Raw genomic sequence first — 23,383 nt, 5'->3', positions numbered from 1 at the left:
GGAAGGATCTGATGCACAATTTTACGTAGGGTAGTTTTGTAATCTGCAACACTCAGAGGTGAAATTTAGATTTCTGTGCTTGAAAATGGAAGCTGGAGCCAAGTCTTCTCTTTGGAAAACGGTCGAGATTAACCCCTGCGGACAAGGAAAAACTTTGCAGCCTGGCTGCAACATAAATCCAGGCATCCATGGGAATGGTTAGCTTGGGAAGGTCTGTGGAGACTGCCTGCAAGCCAGGAGGAGTTACTCACTTCCTCCAGCCCAAGGTTCACTTCAAAACAACTGCCAGTTCTAAATCTGGGACGAGTTTACATCTTGCACAGTTGGACTTCACGCTGTTTGTGGAAAAGCACCGTGCTGCTTTGGGGTAGAGTTGTTGAGAAGGGGCGTGCTGCTGCAAAAGGCAGGAATTACTGGTGCATCTGGTTGGTATGGAAAGGGACAAAGGGGCTTTAGCAGACAGGGAAAACGGGTCCCCAGAAATCATGGCTGCAGCGAGGCTGAGGTGAGCTCTGCCGCTCGTGAGAACAACAACAGATATTCTGCCTGCCTTCAGGATGGCCAAGGCTTGGAAAAGCAACAGCCTGTAAAAATTCAGTTAAATGTTTAACAAGGAAAGCACAGATCAGCCCTCCTCCCCACATTCCTTTTTATCGCCCTTAAAATTTGAAACCAGAATTTATTCGAATTGTTTTAGAAAAGAATATTAGAATTTGTGTATATAAGCACAACTGTTACTACATTTTTAACTGAAACACTTGTTCATAGAAAAATAGGCTTATTGAAGAAACTTCTTTCTAATAAAGGTTGTCCAGACTATTTTTTTAATCCTGAAGTGACAAAAATGTTGGGGAGTAAGGTGGTGACTGAATTTTATTTTTCCTTACACAGCAGTGATCAATTGTGTATTAGTCTTTCCCTTGTCACTGGAAAAACCCAGAAAAGTTAAAAAGTGAGCTAAAGTAACAATTTCACTTTTAAGTGTTAGTATTGAAGCCCTTACTTTCAAAAGTAAAATTTGCATTCGAAAAAATGAAGACAGTACACACTAAAAAAAAAAATCACTATATCCACTCCATTACTTTTACATATTTTGTGTTAAAACCTTAATCTAATGAATTAAATTATTTTGGGTGTAATTCTGAAATGTCGCTGCCTGTAAAAACTCACTTGCTTCAAAATCCGTCTATTTTTAATTGTAGTAAATTTTTTTAGTGGTTTCTCCAAAATTAGTGGAGTTGTGGTGGATTTATGTCACTATAAAGTATGTCTCTAAAATTTTTAGTAGGTGAATGCTTCAGAATGTGGTCTTGTGACAGCAAAAAGCATCAAGGAGGTTAATGCACCAGGTGTGGATGCTATTGCACTCTCTCCTTTCAGCTATCATCTCTTCCCTCCTCAGCATTTCTTTAAGAACTTTTATGAAACCACTATTCTGAATATAAATGCCTTTGAATTCTAATACGTGTGAAAAGATGCAAGAAAGGACCAGGAATTTCTAAACCAGATTTGAATATATAAGGGAAAAAGGTTTGTTTTTCTTTTGCAGGATGACAAGATCAGTTGTTTTTCAGACAAGCATAATTAATTCTCATTATATGGGTCCTCAGAACATTGTGCGTATAAAGCTGACACAAAGGCAGAGGTGGTTGTTGTCAAGGCACAAGTGAAAGTACTCTCAACACTGCTTGTTTTCTTTGTTTGCAGGAGAGTTGGAGGTGGTCCAGAAAGACGGGGAACGCAAGATTCAGAGCCGGCAGCAGCTTCCGGTTGGAACAACATGGGGGCCTTTTGCTGGGAAGATGGATCTGAATAATAACACCTTGGTATGTAGATGCTCCGAGACGCTTCGCTTCATTATATTGTGTGTCGTTCTTTAGGGAATAGCCTGAATTACTACTCAGCCGGAGCATTTGAAAACAGGCATTGTTAGCTTTCACGGACAGCGGTATTTGGCTCTTTTCCAATTAGTTCATCTATGGCAGCCGTCCACGTAAAGTTATTTGGAGCACAGGTTAATAGCATTAAACTTGTTATTTTACAGAAGAAGGGAAATGTCACTTCCTTGTTTGCTCAACCAAGCTGTTGTTTCAGTAGTAATATCTGATTTTTTTTAGTGGCTTTTTAAATTTTTCATAGCATTAATTGCTGAATAGTTAATTTATATCAATGAATGGTGTAGAAAATAAATATCTACATTATTTTAGGATAAAATTCATCAAATTTGCCTTAATGTTAAAGTTACTGAACATAGCAAGATCTTCCATTAGATTAAAATTATTTTGAAAGATATCAAAAAGCACCTGTCATATAATATATTCTTAATTGTTCTTGGTTTTTGTTCTGATTGCGGAAAGTATGTGGGCCATATTATAAGTAAGGCTTTGCTATCTCAGCTCAGTGTGCTGAAAATCATGGCATCCCTAGGTCTTCATTTCATTTTTGTTTGTATTGGTTTTAAGACTGAACTTCAATGTTATTTGTATATAGTTCAGATTAATTTGCTGAGAATATCTGGAAAGGTGACCCAGTTATTGAAAAAAAGCAACAAATATCACTTGAAGAAGGGTTTTAGACAACCTTGGAACATGCATTGCCCTGTGGGATACTTCTAAAGAACTGTTATGTTCAGCTGGATCACTGCTTGCTGTGCATGAGTGTATTAGCACAAAGACCTGTCGAAATGTTTCGCAGTTCTCCCCCAAGTGTATTACATACCTTTGGGGTAGATACAGCTGTGATGTAAATAGAGAAGCTGAGCTTCCCCATGTTGGGGGGGTATTGTCCTGCCCTTGGAGGACCTGAAGAAAGTGGGGAGTGCTGAGATGCTGAAGTACCTTCTGGGGGAGCATGAGAGAGGGGTTATGCGGACATGGGGAAAGGGGGAAACTAGAAGTCTTTAACTCCTCCCTGGAGAACCTACGCCTATATTGGAGTTCTCTTTCTAAGGGCTTGCTGGATAGTATACGTGTTACGTTCTGTAAAAATGCATATTAAAATTGTAGTGAAGCGTTACTTTGTTATGTGGCCTTTTAAGATCTTGGTATTTTGTAGGCTCTTTAGCATAATTATTAATCAAAAGGTGCTAACAAGATGTTACAGAGAGTGGCATGGAAACTTTGTCTAAGTTTCCTAGAGTTCAGTATTCCTAACCCAGATCAGATTTCCCATTCAGGCACCTGAATAAAGGATGGATTTTCAAAAGTACTGGACACTCAAAATGTCTTATTGTTAGAAAGGGGAAACTGGACAATTTGAATACCTCTCTCTATTTTCTCCATCTATTTAATTTTTATTTCTTCAGGTATTTTATTCTTGGTCTAACAGCATTCTCATAATGTTTTTCATAAAATGTCATTTGCAACAACTACCTATAACTCAAATAAATTTTTAAGATTCCACTATTACTACTTTCATCAGCTTTCATGCAACAGAAACCTTAGTCCTGGTGTAGCTTAAAGTCAGTCCACGTAATACCTTAGGAAAAATGCTAGCTTTGTGTTGTCCCAATTGCCCTGCCCACTTGTACCACTTCCTCAAGTATATGAGACTTGAAGATAATGTTTGAGTATGGGAGCTGATGTCGATTGACCCTTTACAAAAAGTTATCATTATCAGATAATCAGCAGAGCTGACTTTTTAGTTTGGTGATCATAATGGGATGCAACAACTTTCTCAACCCAGTTCAGAGAGATGTGGAATGAAAATCTTCAGGACTTTTTTCTTACTAAACTGGAAAGATACTCATTTGTTTCTTGTCAAATTGAAAAATATAGTCTATTTTTGCTAACACTTGAAAGATTTTACTTTTGTTTTGCCTACCAATATAAATACATTTGGAAATCTGAAAAAGTTCCTGTAAACTGAATTGTAGTCCTCAGCAATATTGTTTTGTCCCCTGAGCAACTCCATCCTTTGAGATAGTCAAAACTAAACTGGATATGATCTTGAGCAATCGGAGTTAACTTCGAAGTTGGATCTGACTTTGAAGTTTGCCCTGCTTTGAGCAGGAGTTTGTACTGGATGACCTCCAGGGGTGCCTTCCAACCTGAATTACTCTGTGATTCTAAGTATTGTTTCTTCTTTCTGAATATCAGATGTTTCCTGTAATCCTACATCTGCTACTTTAAAATGCTGTGTGAAGAAATGTAAACCCTTTGATAGAACTTTAATTTACTGTTTAAGCAACACAAACCCAGCTGTGCCAGCTTCTACATATTTTTCTTCTTTTTTTTTTTTTTCTTGAAACGATTCTGGTTTATTTATGATTTTTCTGTTTGCTTGACACATTTGATTACTTTTCTCACTAGCGTACATGCTCTCTGTTGTTCCTAAGGGGAGTTGTGTTTGTTTACTTAAGTTATTTATATCTGTTTTGGAAAGCTCATTTGGGTAAAGCCTCACCTCCCTAGAATTCAATCAAACTTTTACATCAGCAGCTGACAGCCGGTTTAGTTCATTTCTGAATGAGAACTTCAAACATTGCACTGTTACAAACATTAAATAATTTTTGGAAAAGAGCTTTAATGTGAATTTTTGGTATAGATACAAAAGGAAAGAAAAATTCAGGGAACCTCAGCTGAGTAAATATCACAATTTTTGCAGCTCATCTCTTTATTGGAAAATATGTTTGTGGCTGACTACAAGTATCTTACCTGACTTTACTGTTTAGTGTTAGTAATGTGACACTGCCTCACAGGATTCATTACCTAGCTATAACAGTTACAGCTTACTTACTAACCTTGTACTCTGCACTGTATACAGCCTGTACATGTAATATCCTGTTGAAGTGCTTCTTATTTCAAGCAGTGCTGTGTTGCTGGATACAGTCTCACTGCTGATGGCTCAGGAGACAGAGCAAGCTAATTAATTCAGCACAGTAATTAATTGAGTCACCGTGCCAGATGTCAAATACTTTTTAGATCTTTCAAGTTTCTGTCTTGAAGTATATTAACAATATACGCCTCAGAGTAGTGGAAGGTTGGGTACCTTGAACAAAAACCATTTAAGTGCTGTTGGCAATTGCAACAGGAATGGTGGCTGTTGACTTCATCAGCAGTGCCGCAGCACTGTCGGGGGATAGGGTAGAGCAAGGTCTGCATCAGGACTGCAGAATACTCAGACTTTAATGGTAGACTTGAAACAGCTCAATGACTAATATCGTTCCTAATTTTTCTCATCTAGGAGTTAGCCAATACTCATGAATTATAGTGATCAAAACCCTTTATGAAATAATTGCATTGCATTACTGTTACTGTTGATGAAACAATCTGCATGCAGCTACCAGAAATCTTAAGAATGTTGTTTTAACAACAAAGAGTGAGTCTTGGATCTTAAAACTTGTCTAGGCATTTAATGCCCATTTTAATCTGAACTTAAGAACTCCTTATATCATTATTAAATATTTATAGATATCTATTTAGATACTTTTATTATATTGAGAGTGATAGATCTCCTATTCAGATACTTTCAATGATCTGTTCCTGTAATTTTGCCAAACTGGCAAAATTCTCCTGCTGTCAGCTGCAGTTTTTATATCTGTCTGTACAAGTGGGCATAGAGGTTATTGCCTTCCATTTCCTCCCACTTCTTCCACTTTCCATCAACTGTTCCGTAACAGTTGATAGTACCAAGAAAATGAAATGCACAGGAGTATCTTCTGAAGCCTAGAAAGTGTACTTCTAAAATAAGAGCTTGCTCTCTTGTTTTACCATAAAAAGAGATCACCTACATGTTTCCAGATTCTTTTTTGGGATTTAATATAATCTTGCCATTTTGATGAACAGACACATGAAGAGTTCTGTACAATACTGCTTTCTATCTACAGCTGGTGAGAACTCAGCTCTACAAGGAAGGCGATGTGATTTAATCACTCGTTTTACCAGGAAGGCTCCAACTTTGTGCCTTGCTGCATCACAGACAATTCAGTAGTTCGTGGGTACCTACAAGTAGACAGGAATACATTTCCAAGCCTGAAATTCCTAGCTTGCGATTTCTGTCTTTAACAGGAAAGTGGATTTGCACAAATGTCAACTCTAATGTGAACAGGCAGGTGAGAAGAGCGTTAGACCCCTCTAGGCTGATCATACGAACCGCTGAAAGAGTACCTGCTGCGCGTAAGCAGCTCTAAATTCAAGGCACTAGCAGCCTGTTTAAGAAAAAGGCATTTGCTTGCTTTTTCCCACCTGAAAATATTTTCCCTGTTTGAGGGGCCACCTTGATGGGAATAAGGCCTTTGGAAGGCAAAGTGGCTCAGAACTGCATAGCCCACGACGAATGTTGAGCAGTGACTCGCGCCATTGCTCCAGCAGTCGAGTGGAGGCGTTCTGAAAGGCCTTTTCCCTTGGCTGCTGCCATCTAGTTTTTGGTGTTAATCTGTGCCCATGGCAGGGTTTTGCGAAGCAAAACAATGAACAGCTGGATCCTGCCCCCCGTTCTCGTCGTCTTGTCGCAGGGAGGAGCGCGCGGGGCAGGCCTGTATCGGCCTGATAAGGAAAAGAGGATTCAACGTGGCTGTGCAGGGAATCCGCGGGAGGAAAGCGCGTAGGATTGGGCCACGCGAGCAGTGGGATACGGCCGGGACCCTTTAATGGGATCTGGGAGGTTCAGCGCCAAAGCGACACTTCTTCTGGAAGATATCCTCCTGAAACCATTTGACTGGGTATCATGTGAGGGGCTGAGGAGCCAAGGTTCAAAATGCAGTTAAGTTAGTCACTCGCTAATCTGTGGCTGGTCACTTTGGGTCAAAAAACTCATATCTGTAGTAGCCAGCAACTTTTAATCTTCAGAGTTGCTGCGTGAGGCTTTGCTGGACACTTGGGTTGGAGGTGCTGTACGGCCACCAAGACAGCTAGTAGTCTTAGTCAGGCTGTAGTCAGGCTGTAGTCTCTGGTTCTCTTGTTCAGACACAGAAAAGGATAAGGCAGTTTTTATCTTGAGATATTTACTTGCACATGGGGATTTTGGCTCTTATTAACAGAGAGCCATTTTTATATTTAATTACCACAAATAGTGTATTGAGTAATGAAACTTGATTCTAATCTTTATTATACTGGGTTTATACCTTTAAGTACCTCAAGTGACTACAAAAGCATTTCTTTCTCATTTTTACTGCCGTTACTGTCAGGCTTTTCATGTTTAGTTTAAAAACACTTCCTTCTGTCCCAAACACGAGCAGCCATTAATGTAACAGCGCTTCTCGACAGCAAATTGTGTCACGCTTATGGCAATGTGCTGGCGCGCTGCGCAAGTGTCAGGGTTGGCCACTTCGTACAAACTGAAACATTAAAAAAAAGACCCAGAGATGTGCTGAGGTGATGTGGCCATCCACATGGCCATCCACAATGGTCTTTGAGAACACATCACCTCACATTGCCTCACCTTTTATAAAGTGCTCTCCCATTTATATAGACGAGGGGAGTGCAATGACAGAACTTTTTTTGAAACTTTTGTGCATAGTTGTAGTTTAGATGCTTCTTTTCTTTCAAAAAAAATTTGTTATTTCTGCTTTTTTTACATTTACATTTACACAACAGAGTTAATTTAATACATGTTACTGATTTGATAGCAAGATGTGTTAACGATCTGAATAAACACCCTGTTTTGAAGAAAACCAAAAGCAGTTTTCTTCAGCTTGCAGAAGTAGTTTCCAGGACACGAATAGGTGATGAAGCAACATGATCCATGAAAAGAAAGTGCACATTGCCTGTGCAACTCTGTCTAAATGCTGTTAGTACACTGGTATTAGTACTGGATGCCGTTACCATAGCCTTAATTTTAAGATATTAAATGTTTAAGGGACATGCAAATATGATTTGCTTTTTTAAAAAAACAAAACACAACTGTTCACAGGAAGACAAGACTGAAATTACATTGTTCCTTTTTTTTTTTACTTCTGAATTGATGGTTAACAGAATGTAGTATTATGTCAATAGGGGATTTTCACATAAAAATCGCTCTTTGCCTTGAATACAGCCCCTTTTTAAGACTACACACACCCATGGATCATTTCGTTACCTATTTATCAAACCAGCAGAACTTTAACATTTGTTTAAAAGTACCAAGAGTCACTCTGAATGTTTTTTTAAAACAATTCAGTTGCTTGCTTGCTATAAGTATCTCCATTAAACAGACTTTATCCTAATACTATTGTAATTAAGTAGGAGACATTACCAATCATTCTCATTAAGCTAACTCAGTTCCCTGGGAGAAAACTCAATAAACTATCTCTCCTATTGCAGCAAGCTCAATTTCAGTAGGGGGGTCCTTCTCAAAGTGGGGATCGTACCCTGGGGCACATTGCCAGGGAGCTGCTGAGAGCAGAGCGAAGGGACAGGCCAGGGGAAGAGATGAGGCAAGGTCAGCAGCCTTGACCGGGACAGAAAAAGGGCAAGAAAATTTGGTTCGTGGCCTCCCAGGCAGCAGAAGCAGGAGTGATACGTGATCTGCAAGTGCCATGCTCTTCCCTTTTAGGATGTGGGGAAAAGCAGAGTGAAAGCAGTGAGTACTGGAGCACATATTGCACTGTTAAGCTGTTTAGAGAGAACCACTGCAATAAACTGTGCAGTTGCAACAATTCTTGTGCTGCTGGACTATGGTCATCTACTCTAATCTCTGTATTCTCTGTGATTATTTTGCTAATGCAGATTTTGCTAAATTTTTAACAAAATGGGATGTAGTCTTACTTAAAAACTTTGGCTGAAAGAAATAATTGATTTAGCTTTGTTTACTGTCATTCATGTAGCTCAGTACACTGAAATACCTAACAGGCACAAGTTCTACACCCGTGTTTAAGATGAGGAATTTAACATTAATGTTGTTCTCTGAGGAAAATTTTAAAATTCATGCTTTTTATAATGATATTTCTTCTTATTTATGAAACATATGTATTATTATAAACTAAGCAGATATAAAATGTCAGATTTAAATATTCAGCAGTTTTTGAAATAACTTTCTTCTCACTAAATGTTGAAGAACACTATTTTTTTTACTCTGAAATAAAATTCAGTTTCTAAAATTTTGACACTTTTTTTCAGTAGTTTCACATTTATACAATAAGCATGGGGAAATTCTAGCTCCATCCATTTTAGTGGAACATAAAGCTATGAAGGGGCTTGTGTCTGCAAAGATGTTTAGAGGCTACAAAGATAATTAGGGGACTGGAGCATCTCTCGTATGAGGAAAGACTGAGAGAGCTGGGTCTGTTCAGCCTGGAGAAGAGAAGACTGAGAGGGGATCTGATCAATGCTTATAAATATCTAAAGGGTAGGTGTCTAGAGGATGGGGCCAGAGTCTTTTCAGTGGTGCCCAGTGACAGGACAAGGGGCAATGGGCACGAACTGGAACACAGGAAGTTCCGTCTGAATATGAGGAAAAACGTCTTTACTTTGAGGGTGACCGAGCACTGGCACAGGCTGCCCAGAGAGGTTGTGGAGTCTCCTTCTCTAGAGATATTCAAAACCTGCCTGGACACAATCCTGTGAGACCTGCTTTAGGTGATCCTGCTTTAGCAGAGGGGTTGGACTAGATGATCTCCATGAGTCCCTTCCAATCCCTACCGATCTGTGATTCTGTGATTCTGTTCGCATTGTTAAGCCAAGAATTTGGTAGTTGCAATGGGCACCAAACTGAAAGGCCTAGAGGCTTGTGTTCTCTCTTTGACCACTAGAAAATAAAATGTCCTGGATGCTCCTGGGTTTCTTTGGGGTAATTACACATAAAGCTATGCCTGCCCAAGGGTAGTTAGCCTTAGGGTAACTATGATTGGCACCATGATGCTGTTGCCTGTGGAACTGTGGTAACACTTGTGTTGCAGTCAACACATTGTCCAGATGTACTGTCTGGACATACGAATGACATATGATTATGAAAACATCAATGGATGCTTTCTGTAAGACTTGTGGAGGCAATAGTGGGCAGTTGTTTGGAATAAAGTGTGCTGTAGAGAAAATTTTGGTGTGAAAAGAAAATTTGCCATTTGGTGGTGTCAAAATTTGTTTGTTCTAATTAAAGTGCAGACTAAGATACCATATCATAGTAACAATAACAAGATTTGAAATTATTTTCTATCTTCATATAAATAAAAAAAAGACTTTAAGTGAAGGAATGGACATGTGGTTTCAGTGAAGACAGTGACTGCTTGCTGCTCACTTCTGTACACTGTGATGGAATGATGTAAATTCCAAATATCAGTTCCCTTTCTGTCTGAATATGCTTGAGAGAAGTAGCCTGTAAATTTTCAAGAATGATGGAAATAAAAGGTATTTCTATTTTTTTCATTACCACCCAAATTAAGTGCATTCTGTGAAAGTGTGTTTTTGAATGTTTTGAACAGGAAAAAACCCTCAATATTTATAGTAAGTGTAGTTAGTACAGTATGTGTGAATGCATAAATATATTAAAAAATTGTAAGTATAGTAAGTATATATATTTGTACATATATATACAAAATGTGTTTGTGGGTATATAAAAATAGCTTTTTCTAGTCAGAAGAAAGTACTGACTGTTATTAGGTCCTAAAAATCAGCATTTTATTTGAAATACTAACATTTTGCTGAACTTTATTCTCCGTTCAGCTAGAGCTCCTTTTCTAATGATATTGTAGTATCACATAGCCAGTAGCAAAATTTGTCCTTTTCCAGATGCAGCAGCTCTACTTTCCACCACTAAAATCTGGGCAATACAGAGCTTAGCCTGAGATCTTAAGCACTGAGAGAAGTTTGTAAATGTCCTGGGCCTCATTTATCAAGCCCAGAGAACAAGTTCATCAACCTAATCCCGCGGTGGCTCCTCAGGCTCCAGAGGAGCTGAAAAGACGATCAGCTCCAGCCGTTAGGGCTCTGCTGCAAAGAGCGCAGGAGGCACCATCACTTGCCGTCCTTGCCAGCCCCGGACCACCAGCAGTGGGGGAAAGGCTGCAGCAAGGGATGCACACCTGATGATGTGTCTTATTTACAGGGGTTTGTGCATGTTCTGATACTCCGTACATGATAAATGATATACATAGCCTTATCAGATATGATATTGTATAGTATTCATGTCCCATCTTAAATAACTTAGTATTAATTAATAAACTTTTGCGCCCTTTCTTTTCACTAATTTTATCATGTGTTCCACAGACTAGAGAGAAAGGGAAATATTTCATTGAATTTACAAAATGTTTCACAAATTGTGAAACATTAAATATAGTTACCATAATAGATTTTGTTTATTTGAGCTCTTTCAATGTATTGAGAGAATAATTCAGTTTACATAGACAAAATACTGTCCTTTCTGTGCTCTAAGGGAAGGAAAGCAATCTGAATGCTGCTGATGCATTTAGAATAAACTACATAGCATTTGAGATATAATCGTAGTTTATGTAGATTATTCTCACTCTGAGAAAATGTCTTATAATTTAAAATTCTCCCTGTCACAGATTAGTATTTTATATCTTGTTTTTGACATTTGATTTGATATCTGAAAAGCATAGAAGAGGGTTTTTTTAATAAAAGCTTCATATATGTTAGTAATTATTATTATTTATGTATTTATTTATAAACATCTCACATTTTCCAAAATACTTTTTTTTTTTAAGCTTCCTTTTTCACATGACAGTCTCAAATCTGGGGGATGAGTGACCACATTTTTGAAAAGGCGAAACTGGAACTCCTGCCATGTGTGAGGACATTAAAGACAAGTTTAGGGGAGCTGAGGGAGGTGTGCCTCAGTGCTGGGGAGGTGAGGAAGGATTTTTCCCTCTCTCCTCCTCCTGCAAGCTGTTGTCCTCACTTTTGGAAGAAAACTGGGACAAATTAGCATAAAGGGAAGAGAGCAATAAAGCAGAAAACAATAGTAGGTCCAAAATATCTTAGTTTCTTCTTTTATGCTTGCATTGAAGCAGGCCAGGTTCTGCTATTGCTGATTTTTATTTCTGCTGTGGACCTCAAAGTATGTCTTAGTCTTATCTCTTTGCTTTTATGGTGTTTCTTCCTCATGGATGCGGTTATGCTTACTCCATTAAATATTAGATCTTGTTATTCATGTTTGTTAAATTCATAGAACCATAGAATCATAGAATGGTTTGGGTTGGAAGGGACCTCAACGATCATCTAGTTCCAACCCCCCTGCCGCGGGCAGGGACACCCTCCACTAGACCAGGCTGCCCAAAGCCCCATCCGACCTGGCCTTGAACACTTCCAGGGATGGGGCAATTCCAGATCATATTCTTCTCTTTTGGGACCCACTTGTTTTACCTTACTCCTGTTTCTCTTCTCACTGTGCTCAAACCACTTCCCATCCTCCAGGCCAAAATACCATCTTAATCCTGTATACTTCTGACGTGTGGATGGTTTCGCTTGCTCCCTGGATCCACCTGGATTGTGGTCCGTGGAAGGATATGATGAGTTGCATTAGGTGAACCTGCCAGACTCATAGTTGTAGGTATCAGCAAGGGAGATTTAGGTAAGATATGAGAAAGCTTCCTAATGGTAATGAGCTGGCAGAGGAGCTTGCAAAGCCACTTTCCATCATTTATCAACAGTTCTGGTTAACAGGGGAAGTCCCAGACAACTGGAGGCTTGCCTGTGTGACACCGATCTACAAGAAGGGCCAGAAAGAGGATCTGGGAAACTACAGGCCTGTCAGCCTGACCTCAGTACAGGGGAAGATTGTGGAGCGGTTCATCTTGACTGCACTCATCAGGCAGGTGCAGGACAACCAGGGGATGGGTTCATGAAAGGCAGGTCCTGCTTGACCAACCTGATTGCCTTCTATGACCAGGTGACCCGCCTAGTGGATGAGGGAAACGCTGTGGATGTTATCTACCTGGACTTTAGTAAAGCCTTCGATACTGTCTCCCACAGCATTCTCCTAGAGAAGCTGGTGGCTCATGGTGTAGGCAGGTGCACTCTTCACTGGGAAAAATCTGGCTGGAAGGCCAAGCTCAGAGAGTTCTGGTGAACAGAGTTAAATCCAGTTGGCGGCTAGTCACAAGCGGCGTTCCCCAGGGCTCAGTCTTGAGGCCGGTCTTGTTTAATGTCTTTATCAATGATCTGGATGAGGGGATTGAGTGTGCCCTCGGTAAGTTTGCAGATGACACCAAGTTGGGCAGGAGTGTCGATCTCCTGGAAGGTAGGAAGGCTCTGCAGAGGGATCTGGACAGGCTGGATTGATGGGCCAAGGCCTACGGTATGAGGTTCAACAAGGCTCAGTGCTGGGTGCTACACTTCAGTCACAACAACCCCATGCAATGCTACAGGCTTGGGGAAGAGTGGCTGGAAAGCTGCCCAGCGGAAAAGGACCTGGGGGAGTTGGTCGACAGCCAACTGAATATGAGCCAGCAATGTGCCCAGGTGGCCAAGAAGGCCAACAGCACCCTGGCTTGTATCAGAAATGATGTGGCCAGCAGGACTAGGGAACTGATCGTCCCCTGGACTTGGCACTGGTGAGGCCCCACCTCGAGTGCTGTGTTCACTTTTGGGCCCCTCACTACAAGAAAGACATTGAGGTGCTGGACCATGCCCAGAGAAGGGCAATGAAGCTGGTGAAGGGTCTGGAGCACAAGTCTTATGAAGAGTGGCTGAGGGAACTGGGGTTGTTTAGCCTGGAGAAGAGGACGCTGAGGGGAGACCTTATGGCTCTCTACAGCTACCTGAAAGGAGGTTGTAGCCAGGTGGGTGTTGGTCTCTTCTCCCAAGTAACAAGTGATAGGACAAGAGGAAATGGCCTGAAGTTGCACCAGGGGAGGTTTAGATTGGATATTAGGAAAAATTTCTTCACTGAAAGAGTGTTCAGGCATTAGAACAGGCTGCCCAGAGAGGTGGTTGAGTCACGATCCCTGGAGGTGTTCAAAAAACGTGTAGACGTACCACTTCGGGGCATAGTTTAGAAGACATGGTGATGTTGGGTTGACGGTTGGACTTGATGATCTTAGAGGTCATTTCCAACCTTTATGATTCTATGAGATTGAAAGTCTGGAAGAGATTCAGGAGGTTGTAGTAAATCTGTGGCTGGTGTGTTTAAGAATGGGCTGGACCAAGACGACAGGAGTGGTGTAGGTGCAGCTGAGCCGTGGCGCGGGGGAGGGAAACAGAGCAGATGACCCTGTGGCTTTTGGCACCCTGATGCTGAGAAATGTCTGCAGCCAACTTTACTTGTTCGGCTGCCCAGAGATGCCTGCAGGTAGCTAAAATCTTTCATGATTGGCTTTAAAAGGCCAGAATGAGACACTGTTTTTTTATAAAATGGCAGATGGGACATTACAGTAAGCTAGACAGTTGGTCACACCAGTGTAGGATACTGTTTTCAAAATCTAATTGAAATATAACAAGGGCTTGCTGGGAGATAAGGAAGTAAGCAGCTATATTTCTTTGGCATGTCCTTTCCCAATTGCCTGCAGGTTTTTTTCTTCTGAATAGTCTCCCTTCCCTCTTCAGTTTCTTGCTAACAAAAGTTAGAATTAATACTCTGTGTATAACCAAATATTGCTTTTTCAATGCATTTTTTCAGCTGTACTTAGGACTTTATTTCTAGAATATTCTGTGCCTCTTTTTTAATAAATGCTGTCTGATTTATAAGGATCATTGTCCCAGGTTTCTGTGTCACAGATTTGCAAAGTGAGAGCAATGGTATTGCATTTTCAGGATGCCAAATGTGTGCACTTTGATCTGGCAGTACAGCCTGCCTCAGGGAGTAAGCTGAATCTTGATTTCTTTAGTCAGTCATCCACTATCAGGTACCAGAGCCCTGATTAGGCAGGCTGAAAAACAGAGAACACACCATGGGTTAGACGTGGAAACATTTGTGAGGAGGCTCTTGGCATCACCAGCATCCTCGGTGCTCATTTTGTGGTACCGTTTCTGTGCTAGTAAATCTCTTCAATGCATACGGTGACAATGACCAGTACCTGTGTGTCATAGATGACTGCACATGCACTGATTACTTTTGAAAACGCTTCCCCCTCCACCACCACCTTCAGCAGTGGAAGTAAGAAGAATATCCATGTTTTGAAACTTGACCTCTCACAAATGTGAGACCACATGGTGTGGTTGTGCCTCCTTAACATTCCTCGCATTCCATCTTCCAAGCCAATTGTTAGCACTTGTTGCAGCGTTAAAATGGCTTTGTAGTAGCACCTACGAGGCTTGCTCGGGCTAGTGGCATACATGGGACTAAATGGCCTTTATGACCTTTAATAAGCATTTCCTTGTCAGTCATACCAAAGATACTTGACTATCTAACTCTTTGCTCACTATAACTGCCCTAACTGTGAGGTGTCCTGAACTCTTTAGAAATACGATCATGATGTTGTTTTCTGTGTTTCTCTGGCTGGGGCGTTGGGCAGGAGCATTTGCAAAGTCTCCTTTGGGATAGTTGCAAGGCGTGGGGAAGTAAAGAGGTTCAGGGGGTGGCATTCACTGCCGTGGCCCACTGCAGCGGGGTGTTCAACCTCACGAGAGCTGCAGCAGTACGCTGCATTATATTATTACTTTAAAAAATTATTGGGATAACAAAGATTGTTGAATTTATTTTTTTAAGAAAACATTTAACATATGCGAATCTCTTCCAAATGACATATGTGTTAGAGAACATGGTTTACATGCCTGTATTTTTTATTCTAACTAGGTATTTTTCTGTTTCTGTGTATAGTCTTTGAAAAAATGTAAAGCAACGAAAGGGAATGCACAGCAATCACAATTTTTTTTTTATTTTAAACAGCGATTAATATGCACTTAGGATTTGATTTTGCCTAGCACTGAGCACCAGCGGGAGGTGTGAGCACCCCAAGCTTTCATTCAAAGCAGTAGGGCTGAGGTATGCTTAGCATTTCATGACACTGAACACTGCAAGTACAGCCTATAAACCTCTCCATAGAAGATAAATATTTGTTATTTTATTTGACCTTGAAGATGGGACTGGTTTCATAGGGTTAAGGTCAATGAGTATATTATTTTTAGACAAGATACGGAGTACATGGATGGTTCTGCTTTATTTTAGTGTGTTAACATCTGGCAGCATTCTGTGTTCCATATGCTGCTGATTGTCCTGATACATTCATCTTCAGCGATTATCAAAAAGATTTCAGTGCTCTGGAGTTAATCACACATTTGAGAAGACAAATACATGAAGATAGTAGAAAAGCTGCGTGTGGGTTTTTGTGTTAGAAGACCAATATTTGGGTAATCTTGGCAAGTACCCTATTAATTTAGAAATATTTTTTAAATTGACTTAATTAGCTAAAGTCTGTAAGTGCTGTAAGGATAAAAAAAACATATTAGAGTTCAATATTGTTATCACAACAGATATAGAGAACATTGCTCCTTGGAAATCTGATTGTGCCCTTTTAATTCTATGTGTTGCACACTTGCTTATTTCTACTAATGATGAATAGTTAAAGGAGTTTTAGATTTGCACCCTTTTCTCCTGTATTATTTTTGTATGATTTCTGTATATGAAAGTTTAGCTATGCTTGTCCTATTGCATTACAAAAAGCAGACACATAACTATCAACTGACTCTTTTTTTTCATACCAATGTTTTCAGTTTTCCTAGGTTGATAACATTTTTTCCAGGGCTATAAATTATTATTTTCATTCTGTGCTGTTTTGGCCTTACATGCTAGTGGCTTCAGGGGAGAAAGACTTAAGAGTTTCACAGAGAATTTGCCACATCAAAGCAGGTGTTCCGTTTTACAGTGCCTTCTTCTTTCTGAAAATGCAGAAAGTCTACCACGATCAGAACGAATGGTGAGGCAAAAATCAAATGAAGCCAGATGTCTGTCAACCTCTTACCTCTCTTGTGGCTTCTGCCCCAGCCCACACTCACCGTAGAGACCAGCCCTCTAGACTAGCCCACCTAGGCTAGTCTATCCCATGCCCCATATTTCTGCGAAGAATAATTCAAATAAGAAAACAACCTTAGGGCTCAAAGTCGAGAAAGATAACCCTTTGCTTCCCATACCCTCCTGTAAGACAGCCTGTTGCTACTCCACTCCGCTAACAAGGAAGTGCACCATAAAATCAGCTGTGGCTCTTCAGGCAAACCCTGGGACCAGGGTATGCCCACACAACACTACATGGGTACACATCAGGAAAGCAGGAGGAAGGCTAAAGCGGCAGTTTGCCACAAAACAGAAGGTACAGAGTAAACTATAGTAGCAATGTTGCTACTCAATGCTTCTCCCTTAATTGAATATCCATCATTTCAAATTAAAAAAAAAAGGCAGCAAAGTCTCTTAGGGCACATGACATATCCACCATTCAGATAAAACTTGTTTTATTTTATCATGCACAAATTTGTTTAGATCTTAGCAGTGACCACTCTTCCTGTTGCCAATATCTATTAATGATAATTACTTCAAATGCTATACTCACTCAGTGATAGCATCACATCATGGTGAGGAAGATTGTGATCTTATCTAAACCTATTCTGTTTAAGTCTGACACTCCTTCTATTATAGTGGGGCCCTGATAAGATCGTGCCTGTTAGGATCAGACATTAGTTGGAATCAATATTTGAAAATGTGCCTGTTTTTGCTTAATAGCAAAGTTAGTGTGAGGGTCAGAGTGAGATCATTTGTTGGATGAGATTGTACAGCTTCATCTTGTAATGGAAATGTGTTCTTTGCTTCAGCTGCTGGTGAAAAGCAAAAACAAGGGCTCTTTGAAAGATGTAGAGCTTTGCTAATAATCACTGTGTAAGAAAGATGCAATCATTATTATGATATTTAACATCTGTAGTGCTGCAGCATGTTGAGGTTCTAGTCGGGAACTGGTGCTCCTTTGTGCTAGACTCTGTCTGAACCTGATATTAAAAAGACAGCTGCTGGCCTCAGCCAGCTTAGGTCCTGGGTTTACACCAGGCATGAATACAATGGCAACAAGCAAGTGTGGGAGGCAAAAGCTAAAATGGAGATAATTGAGATTAGTATAATAAACAACAGTTACATCACACTAAAGCAGCAGACGTGAGTTTTGTAGAGATAGTGAATGAAGAACGCAGTGAGTTTGTAGATGATTTCAGAGTTCTTCCTATATGCATTAATCTAGTGGAAGAAAATACAAATAAATTGGAGGTATTTATTTAGATGGGAATTTTGAAACTCATCTGCTGATAAAGAAGGATGTAATCTAGATCAGTGATGGTGAACCCTTTTAGTGACTCATGCCAAATTTATTTTAAAAAGCTCAGAAGCTCCTGTGCTGCCAAAATAAATCTCTCTGTACCGAACTTGGCACCAGTGTCAGCAGTTTACGGGTACTGTTGGAGATGAACAGTCAGAAAACACAAAGCACCATAATGCTGTTTTGCTGAAAAATATGGTTACTGTTACTGTAAGACTTTTCAGGATTTGGTCAAAGAAACCAAGGCAAAGCCTGAGGATATTGTACGGGATGTATGAGAGCTGCAGTGCCCCTTTTTCCTCAAGAATATTAATTTTTATTCTCTCATAAATAAAAAGTCCAGCAGTATAAATTAAAATTAAAAAGTGAATAGTAAATGACCCATTGGTTTGATCACTGGACTGCAACATGTGAGTGACACTAGTTCCATGCCTGAAGTTGGCATCAAAGGGCCTCGTGCGTAGCTTCCAGTGCGAGGCAAGTGTCATGACCACTGGGCTGCTCTAGAGAGAATGGCTCCAAGTAGTATTTTAATAGATCTGTTAAATCATTCCAGAATAAAAATAAATTTTGAAATTTCATATTTTTTTCATGAAATGGGTTTCTGTTTGAATGCTCAGCTCTTTATTTAGATGAAATGCTAATATTCGTGATGTGCTAAGTCCTGTGTTTACCAATAATTTCCATTTCAGTAATGCTGCTCATCACTGAGTGTGCCTGATCTTAACCTCTAACTTCTTGTGGTTTGACTCGGATTTCCTTTACAGTTTTCAACTTGATTACAATTCCTTACATTTGACACACCAGCCACTAAATTTATGACACTGTTTTCTGAAAGAGATGAACGTACCCATGATAGTTTTGACTAGACAAAGTCAGAAAGTTTCTGATTCAGAAAAAAAACATATATAATGTCATAAGCTCTTCTAATTATATATGTGTATGTCATTACCAATATCACATTTGTGCCAACTGGTAGTTATGAAGAGGTGTAACTAATTTACGTTTGTTCAAACACGAAAATAAAAGTGGAATGACAAATGAATAAATCATTGCACCAGTGTTAACAGTAAAAGATTCACTATCATCATATTGCCTTTCAGTTCAATTAAATGCCATTGCTTACTCTTTTAATATCATATATGGAAGCACTGTAAATTAAAATAAAATAAAAAAACTCATCAAAGTGGATTTATATAGATGAAATTCTTCCCCTATAAGATGTGCATAAGGATACTTGAGCAGTATTTTGCCCATAAAAAGTGAGGCATTTTCATTGAACAATGCATACTTTTGGATACCATATGAATAATGAAGATGTAGATTTCATTTCACTTTGTATTTTAGTTGTAACAAATAGAGGGAGGAGCAGAGCCATTTCTAAATCATCCCTGAAAGAATGGGAAGAATTTATCTTTGAATGAAATATGAAATATGAAATATGTCAGGACTTTAGACATCTGTGTCACAGTGCAGGACAGAATTTTTTTAAGACTGATTTTTCTCTATTGCACCAACTCTATTTTAATCTGGGTGCATCCCCAAAGTGTTTCTCAAGTATTCTGATACTTCATTACAGTATTTGTATTCAAAAATAAGTGTTTTCCCACATAGGCATTTCCACAACATGGCCTTCAGCAGATTAGTGACACAATTTGTCATGAATGTCAGTGAAAAACAATGTACTGGTAGAATTTTGAAGCATTAATATTTAAGCATTGATTTCTTTAAAATGTTGAGGTTTTGAACAGCTCTGATTCTCCTCATTGTTTCTTTCTTTGTTGTCCTAATTCTGAAATAGAGTTTCAAATTCATGGACTATAAAAAAATTTTCCCTTGTTCTTTGTTATTTGAAAAGTCTTTGTGCCATAGTTTTGGTCACAGTGTACAACGTGTAGAATCCCAAATGCTTCAGGGGGGCAAGAGACGAGGCTTTTTCTTTCCTGTTCTGAAACCACAACAAGTCTGATTTTAGACACAATGGAAAACAGAGCACTACAGTTTTCTGCCTTACTCCCAGCTATGTATAAAACAAGAATGTCATTAAGACAATTGGATATATCTGAAGAAGTAAGGTGTTGTTTTTTTTTTTTCATGGATGTCCCTTCTTTCTCCCTAAATAAAGAATGATGAAGAGACACGATTTTATCTTTATAATAAAATATTCCACTTACTTCGTTCCTTAATGGCAGCACTGGCCACATACAGCATGTTTGAGACCTCCTGTTAAACTTGTGCGCCTGTGCAGTCAGACCTTCACTTTAAACTTGACTCTGAAACAATTAGATTGAGAAGCAATAAGAGAAGATTAAAGACAACTTTACCTGGATAAATAATGCAGAATAGTGTTTGTGACTGTTTATTTGAATTCTAGGAGTTCATTTGGTGTAACTTTATTTTTCTGACGTGCTTTCTGCCCCAAGAAGTTCTTGGTTTCCAGACTGGTCTATTAAATGTCACAAAACAGATAATCATGCTGCTGTTGTTATAATGTCTGAACCAAGATGGTAAAAAGAGGAAATCCCTTCCTGAAAGAATTTACGGACAAAGAACAGGAGAAGAATATAATTTGATCACCATTTTTAAAATGGGAGATCGAGGTACAAAGAGATTAATGCACCTGCTTGACAGCACTCTGGAGGTCTCAGGTTTCCTATAGGTTAAACAAATGCCTGTGTTACAAGATTATTCCCCGGAATGATGAGCAGACATCCAAAGAGTTGTACGTTAGCGCCTACGAATTGAACTAATTTTTATAAACTCTTCAGGTAAAAATTGCGAATGGAAAGTAGGCATGTAGGAATCTGTCTGTTCACAGACAATTCGTGATAGAAAAGATGACTAAACTTTTTATGAATATTATATGCAGATACTAACTGTAAAGAAAATGCAAATGCAAAGCAATGCTCCTTTGAACGCATTCTCAAATGTACCTCCTATCAAAAACTAAAGAAAATAAGTAGACTCCTACAGAAGTCAGACAAACAACTACTCTGTAACAAATTCTCATCATTTCATAACTAATGGGTTAAAATTGGAGCATGAAGGTATTTAACAAAAATCCAGATTTGCAAAGAGTGGGATCCTTTATCATGTAAAGGAATGATTAAACCAATTGATAGCGTGCTGGTGTGCATAGTCTGGATTATGTCTTTGAAAAGGAGAAAATGCTTGATGATGGTCTAGCTGCACTATGTTTCCAATAGGCCAGTCAGTCAAATGCAAATACAGTCTATAATAAAAAGAGCTGGTTGGCATAGTAATTGGGAAATGAATGTTATTTGTAGCTCCATATTTCTGTCTTTAGGAGTCTAAGAACTAGGAGGTTGGTATTGATAAGAGGGTTTGTGTATAAATCCTTTGTAATGAGGCTGTGCCTCTTCAGTCATTTGTATTAATTTTAACTTTAGATATGAACATCATTCTCTGAAAGGGGTGACAACTAAAATAAGTAATTTCACAAATGTCTCGGTAAAAAAAAAAAATTACTCAAAATCCCTGGGTTCTTTTTTGGTTGTTTGATTGGCTTTGGGTGGAGTTTTTTGTGGCAGAGAGAGTTTGGGGCTATGGACAGGATCACCTTACATGTCCTGGCATGCACTGTAGATTATAGCTGCGTTTGTGCAGATACTGGTAAAGATGAGTTCTAGTTTAGATGCAGGAAACTATTATGTGGGAGAACTACCAACTATACCATGTTGGTATGAACAAGAGGTATAAATGGCTTTGCTATCCTTAACTTAGGTCAAAAACTCTTTCCAAATGCCTTGTGATCTGCATTGACTCCAGCTATTGATATTACCCCATGTACTTTTTTTTCTTTATTGGCATGTTTCACTGATTATTTATTAATGTCTTCGACAATTTCTGCTACTCCGCATCTTCATAGAGACACCCATATTTGCCATCTTGTTCATATTCTGAACTTCTGAATATTTCTGTGACATCACCTGGTAATGCAGGACTGGAAGGTCTTAAACAGGAAAGAGTCTGGAGCATTGTGGAAAAGGTGATGTTCTGTTGGTGGCTTTGATTGCCTCCCTTTTGCTACATCATCCACACCCCAACAGCTCTCTCCATGCAGTTTCATTTCCATCTACATGGATTCCCTTAACTCTTCACTTTCCTTTCCCCCATCTGCTGATATTTATCTCTTATTTCTGTTTCTGGCACTTAGCCCTTCTCCTCACCTTTCCAGTCTCTCCTTGTCCACTCTTCCCTTCCAGCCGTGCTTCCTTCTTTCTCTAACTTCTCTGACCTTTTCCTTATTGGCCTTCAAGACACCTTCTTCAATGCTCAAGGACTTGCCTTTCCTTAATTTCAAGCTCCACCCATAGAGGTAATTTAAAGTGCATGGGCTGGAAGTAGCCTTTGGAGCTGATTTTAAGCAAAAAAGACTGAATGGTAGTTTTGTGTAAAGTAGAAATGTGTGATTAGTTTCCCTCTTCAAGGTAGTATACCCACTGATGACTTCAAAAGGATCTATATACTTATATCACCATCTGTTTGATAATTATAGGGACATAATCAGCTCCTGTCTTTGGTGCAAACTGCAGATTGCAAGAAAGAATCTCTTGCCTCTGTCCCTGCCCAAGTTTAACACTACACACAATTAGTCAGGTGTATTAAGGGCTTACTGTGTCGCCTTCTACTTAAGCATCAGACATGGGTACTACCAGAGGCAAGCTAGCAGGCTCGATGGGCCAGTGGACTGATCTTACACAGTAAATCCCGTGCTTTTGTGATATGCTGACAGACCCTCACCTTAAACAGTGCTAGCAGGCACTGCTGTAATAAAAACAAACTGGCTCATGCGCTACTTCTGAGATTTTCCATAAAAGCAGCATAAATGTTAATGAATAAATAATCTCCTAAATTTCATACAATAGCTGAGCTTACCTCAGGCAGGATGTGCTGCTGTAGATGAGGGTTTGAAATATGTGAGAATTCCTTATTCCTGGTAGTGCGGTGGAAGGAAAAGTTTGTCACTCCCTGTGCCATTTATTTCTCTGTAAGGTGTTGAGGGCTTAGGTCTCTTGTCTTCACACATCCTTGCTCATACTAAGTCGCTAACACTAGGAGCTAACAAAAATTTTTGGAGGAAAGAAAGATAACAGGGAAAACATGCAAAATATTAGTTAAATTAATAAAATAATCCCACTTCCCTGATCTTGTGTGCAGAAAGAAAAGAAGAAATTGAATTGAAAATGCATTAGGTAATGCCTGATCTAGGAATTAATCTGCTTACTTACACACAGCAGAGATACAAATTCTCTTGAGATA

The 23,383-nt window shown here is 39.4% G+C and overlaps 1 protein-coding gene across 4 annotated transcripts in view; it reads left to right on the top strand.

Moving 5' to 3' along the window:
- The window catches only part of ZFPM2 (zinc finger protein, FOG family member 2), a 317,797-nt gene that overhangs the window by 157,581 nt on the left and 136,833 nt on the right, over window positions 1-23,383 (top strand). For all 4 annotated transcript variants that reach the window (XM_075743495.1, XM_075743492.1, XM_075743493.1 and 1 more), the window contains one exon: window positions 1,708-1,826. In XM_075743495.1, coding sequence (XP_075599610.1) covers window positions 1,708-1,826 — 119 coding nt within the window. The remainder of the gene's footprint in view (window positions 1-1,707; window positions 1,827-23,383) is intronic.

The sequence above is a fragment of the Balearica regulorum genome, chromosome 2 (genome assembly GCF_011004875.1).
Source record: "Balearica regulorum gibbericeps isolate bBalReg1 chromosome 2, bBalReg1.pri, whole genome shotgun sequence".
Lineage (NCBI taxonomy): Eukaryota > Metazoa > Chordata > Aves > Gruiformes > Gruidae > Balearica > Balearica regulorum.
Note: the sequence above shows the minus strand (reverse complement) of the source record. Positions and strands in the feature narration are given on the sequence as shown.